The sequence below is a fragment of the Homarus americanus genome, unplaced genomic scaffold (genome assembly GCF_018991925.1).
Source record: "Homarus americanus isolate GMGI-L3 unplaced genomic scaffold, GMGI_Hamer_2.0 scaffold39094, whole genome shotgun sequence".
Taxonomy (NCBI): domain Eukaryota; kingdom Metazoa; phylum Arthropoda; class Malacostraca; order Decapoda; family Nephropidae; genus Homarus; species Homarus americanus.
Window position 1 is genome coordinate 69043 of NW_024721221.1, and position 5214 is coordinate 74256.

Genomic DNA, 5214 nt, shown 5'->3' on the forward strand with positions numbered 1-5214 from the left:
CCTCATCGGAATCATCTCTCCTATCGGGATCATCACCCTCCTCGGGATCATCACCTCCATCGGGATCCACACCCCCATCCGGACCATCTCCCCCTCGGGATTATCACTTCCATCAGGATCCTCACCCCCATCCGGACCATCTCCCCCTCGGGATTATCACCTCCATCGATCCTCACTCCCCATCCGGACCATTCCCCGGGATTATCACTTTATCGGGATCCTCACCCCCATCCGGCTTTAACCCTGGCATCATCACACCCCATCTGATCATTACCCTCAAAATCATCACCCCTCGATCACTTCGATCACCCACCTCTTGATCATCAATTTCGATCATCACCTAGGATCATCATCCCCCGATCATCAGAGTTAAGCTACCGGGACAATATATTAATTTTTCTTATGCCCCATTAAAAATATCCCTCACAGAAAAGGGAATGGTGTATTGGCTTAGCTGTTTGTAAAGAGGTGGCTGGGAGCAGTGTGAGGCCGGGGAGCGTGAGGTGGCCAGGAGATGTGAGAGGTGTCCAGGAGTTGTGAGAGGTGCACAGGAGATGTGTAAGGTGGCCAGAGATGTGCGTGTGTCCAGGGAGATGTGGAGAGGTGTCCAGGAGCTGTGGAGAGGTGTCCAGGAGTTGTGAGAGGTGGCCAGGGAGATGTGGAGATGTGTCCAGAGATATGAGAGGCGTCCAGGAGTTGTGAGAGGTGGCCAGGAGATGTGTAAGGTGGCCGGGAGATGTGAGAGGTGCTGTCCAGAGATGTGAGATGTCCAGGAGTTGTGGGAGAGGTGGCCAGGAGATGTGTAAGGTGGCCAGGAGATGTGAGAGAGGTGTCCAGGAGATGTGAGAGGTGTCCAGGAGTTGTGAGAGGTGTCCAGGAGTGCTGTGAGAGGTGGCCAGGAGATGTGGCAGGAGATGTGAGAGGTGTCCAGGAGCTGTGAGAGGTGTCCAGGAGTTGTGAGAGGTGCCAGAGATGTGTAAGGTGGCTGTGAGATGTGAGAGGTGTCCAGGGAGATGTGAGAGGTGTCCAGGAGTTGTGAGAGGTGGCCAGGATATGTGTAAGGTGGCCAGGAGATGTGAGAGGTGTCCAGGAGTTGTGAGAGGTGTCCAGGAGTTGTGAGAGGTGTCCAGGAGATGTGAGAGGTGTCCAGAAGTTGTGAGAGGTGTCCATGAGTTGTGAGAGGTGGCCTGGAGTTGTGTGAGGTGGCCAGAAGTTGTGTGTGGTGGGCAGGAGTTGTGTGAGGTGGCCAAGAGTTGTTAGAGGTGGCCAGGAGTTGTGTGAGGTGGCCCGGAGCTGTATTAGGTGGCCAGAAATTGTGTGAGGTGGCCAGGAGTCGTGTGAGGTGGCCAAGAGTTGTTAGAGGTGCCCAGGAGTTGTGTGAGGTGACCAGGAGCTGTATTAGGTGCCAGAAGTTGTGTGGCCAGGAGTCGTGAGGTGCCCAGGAGTTATGTGAGGTGGCCAGTGGCCAGAGTTGTGGAGATGGCCAAAGTTGTGTGTGGCCAGAGTTTTGTGAGGTGGCCAAGAGTTGTCTGAGGTGGCCAGAAGTTGTGTGGGGTGGCCAGGAGTTGTGTGAGGCCAGGAGCTGTGTGAGGTTGCCAAGAGTTGATAGAGGTGGCTAGGAGTGTGAGGTGGCCAGAAGTTGTATGAGGTGGCTGAGTTGTGTGAGGAGGCCAGGAGTTGTAAGGAGGTGGCCAGAAGTTGTGAGAGGCCAGAAGTTGTGTGAGGTGGCCAGAAGTTGTGTGTGTGTGTGGTAGAAGTTGTGTGTGGTGGCTAGGAGTTGTATGAGGTGGCCAGAAGTTGTGAGAGGAGGCCAGGAGTTGCAGGTGGCCAGGAGTTGTGTGAGGTGGCCAAGAGCGTGTGAGGTGGCCAGAAGTTGTGTGAGGTGGCCAGGAGTTGTGTGAGGAGGCCAGGAGTTGTATGAGGTGGCCAGGAGTTGTGAGAGGAGGCCAGGAGAAGGAGTTGTGTGGCCAGAAGTTGTGTGAGGTGGCAAGAGTTATGTGAGGTACAGAAGTTGTGTGAGGTGGCCAGGAGTTGTGTGAGATGGCCAAAAGTTGTGTGTGTTGGCCAGGAGTTTTGTGAGGTGCAAGAGTAGTTAGAGGTGGCCAGAAGTTGTGTGGGTGGGAGTTGTGTGAGGTGGCCAGAGCTGTGTGAGGTGGCAAGAGTTGATAGAGGTGGCCAGGAGTTATGTGAGGTGGCCAGAAGTTGTGTGTGTTGGCCAGAATTGTATGAGGTGGCCAGGGTTGTAAGGAGGTGGCCAGGGGGTGTGGGGTGGCTAGAGTTGTATGAGGCCAAAAGTGTGTGTGTGTTGGCCAGAGTTGTATGAGGTGGCCAGTTGTGAGAGGTGGCCAGGAGTGTGTGTGAGGTGTCCAGGAGCTGTGTGAGGTGGCCATACACACAAACAACACACACACACACACACACACACACACACACACACACACACACACACACACACACACACACACACAAATATACACCAGGAAAAACATACGAAATGACAACTTTAAAACACCAAGATGAACAAAGAATCAAACAAACCTAGTGTGATAGACAGACAGACAGACAGACAGACACAGAAACGTAACTGGTGAAGGCAGAGTTAGAGCTACACAGATAATCCACATTGGTTGAAATTGGTCGCTTTTGTCAAGAGAGATTTTTGTAAACATATTTTTTGTGATGTTTTTTGCGGCCTCACCTCACCTCACCTCCTGACAGACGCGAGGTTCACAACGACGGCTGAGCTTTATATGTCTGGTGTGAAATGATGCGTGGAGGGATAGAGGGGGAAAGGAGGGAGTGAGGGAGGGTGGGGTGGTGAGGGGGAGGGTAGTGAGGCGGACAAATGAGAAGTGTAAGGAAGTGAGGGGAGGGGAGGAAAAAAGAAAGAGAGAGATGGAAGGAAAGGGGATTTATTCAGCAGCTAGTGAGTTACTCTAATGGTGGAGTCCACCCTGGCAGGGTGCTGGTCCACCCAAGGGTTGTTCCGCCATCGACTAGAACACTTGATAGTGTACATAATATTGACTGCAAAGTCTACAAGGGTCAGTGTACAAGGAAGGAACTTAATCCTTCCTCACAGTCCCCCACACCAATCAGGAATCTAAGACCAATCGGAGGAGAGTTAAATATAATATCTCCCGAACAAGAGACTTCCCCACCACCAGAAACTTCCCCACCACCAAAAACTTCCCCACCACCAGAAACTTCCCCACCACCAGAAACTTCCCCACCACCAGAAACTTCCCCACCACCAAAAACTTCCCCACCACCAGAAACTTCCCCACCACCAGAAACTTCCCCACCACCAGAAACTTCCCCACCACCAGAAACTTCCCCACCACCAGAAACTTCCCCACCACCAAAAACTTCCCCACCACCAGAAACTTCCCCACCACCAGAAACTTCCCCACCACCAGAAACTTCCCCACCACCAAAAACTTCCCCACCTCCAGGAACACTCTACTTTATCTCACCTGATGATTAAAACACCCAAAAGCTACTTGGGGTGGTTAGGTTAGATTAGGTTATGTTAGGTTAGGTTAGGTTATGTTAGGTTAGTTTAGGTTAACATTAACTTAGGTTAGTTTAAGTTAGGTTAACATTAGGTTAGGTTAGATTAACATTAGAACGGTTAATATCCAGGCTGAATAAGGTGGGGGTCTAATGTTCAGGTGACACAGGAAATACATCGCCTTTATTAATATAAGGTTCATTTTTATCTCACATGGTGGGTATTAATTAGTAGTGTTACCTTTAATAGAGAGACGCACTACAGCTGCTGCACGGTCGACATACAGGCTGTGTTAAACTTGTAAGATGGTTTCCTGAATATATATATATCGATCTATGTATGTATGTATGTATGTATGTATGTATGTATGTAGGTATGTATGTATGTATGATGAAAATAATGTCTGGAAATGAGAGAGAGAGAGAGAGAGAGAGAGAGAGAGAGAGAGAGAGAGAGAGAGAGAGAGAGAGAGAGAGAGAGAGAGAGAGAGAACCGTTCACAGAAAAAAATAAAACAGCAAAAACATTTATAAATATGAACGAAAAAAAGTGTTAATAAAAGTTAAAAATGGTCAGAAATATTTGGGTTAATCTGAAGATAAATAAACTTGGGACTTTCACTTGAGGCAAAGAATAAGATAATATATTTTCATTATTTATCTCTACTAACTCGTCTTAAGTGAAAGTTTCTGGTTAATTTAGTCAAAGTATAATTTTTCTGTTGGTATTTAACAATTCAATTATTGTTTATATTAGAAGTTTAACAGTGAGATGACGTCTTATCCAGGGTGATCAAAAAGTCCCTGTGCACCTGTGATAATTACGAATATATTTGTTTTTTGTTATACCTACTTTGTTATAGACTTTGTTCCACTTGTAGTCAATATTATAAAAGGTAAGGATAAATTATAGACGTGGATAACATTTCTATAGTTTACTCTAAGAAGAATAAAGTCTATAACAATGGTGATATAACAAGGAAGAACTGTGGTGTTAGTTATTATAGGTGCACAGGGACTTTTGGATCACCTTGTACCTTGACAGACACGAGACACACCTCAACCTAACCTGGCCATCTACACCACCTGTGGTTCCCGACCTCACGTTACCTGGCCATCTACACCACCTGCTGCCCGCCATGCCATGATTACCTGCACCAACAATCATACCAAAACTACAGTCTTTGTTCAAACACGACGCCATATTGGATTTTTTGCAGCTCGGGGCAAGACAGTGTAAAATCCATCCGAGTCTTAGAAAAATTGGTCAATGTTATGAAGGTACAACGAACAACCTACGTGTAATCCTAACCTAACCTAACCCGTCCTAGGATGGTTAGGTTCGGTTAGGTTAGGTTATGTACAACAAGGAGGAGGGAGGGAGGTTGACCAGGTGAAAGAACTATGGTGCTGACTGTATGGTCCACCACTCCCCCAATACCTCCACCACTCCCCCAATACCTCCACCACTCCCCCAATACCTCCACCACTCCCCCAATACCTCCACCACTCCACCAATACATCGACCACTCCACCAATACATCGACCACTCCACCAATACCCCCACCACTCTCCCAATACCTCCACCATTCCCCTAATACCTCCACCACCCACCACCCACCACTCCAATACCTCCACCACAACACTCCCCACCTCCACCATACCTCCACCATTCTCCCATACCCCAATACCTCCATCACCC

General features: G+C 48.5%; 1 protein-coding gene across 1 annotated transcript; it reads right to left on the reverse strand.

The window, feature by feature from the left end:
• Positions 1 to 400: 400 nt before the first annotated feature.
• On the reverse strand, positions 401 to 4658 carry LOC121861651. The gene is made up of 2 exons (XM_042359546.1): positions 4623 to 4658; positions 401 to 1615 (listed from the first exon to the last, which is right to left on the reverse strand). Exons 1-2 carry the CDS (start codon positions 4656 to 4658, stop codon positions 401 to 403), a joined length of 1251 nt encoding a protein of 416 aa, XP_042215480.1.
• Positions 4659 to 5214: the final 556 nt, after the last annotated feature.

Excerpts from the sequence above, each read along its gene's own strand:
- LOC121861651 (XM_042359546.1), bottom strand. The coding sequence starts at position 4,658 with ATGGCATGGCGGGCAGCAGGTGGTGTAGATGGCCAG. Across the intron at positions 1,616-4,622 it reads CAGGTGGTGTAGATGGCCAG|CCACCTCTATCAACTCTTGG; the intron begins GTAACGTGAGGT and ends TCACACTCCTAG.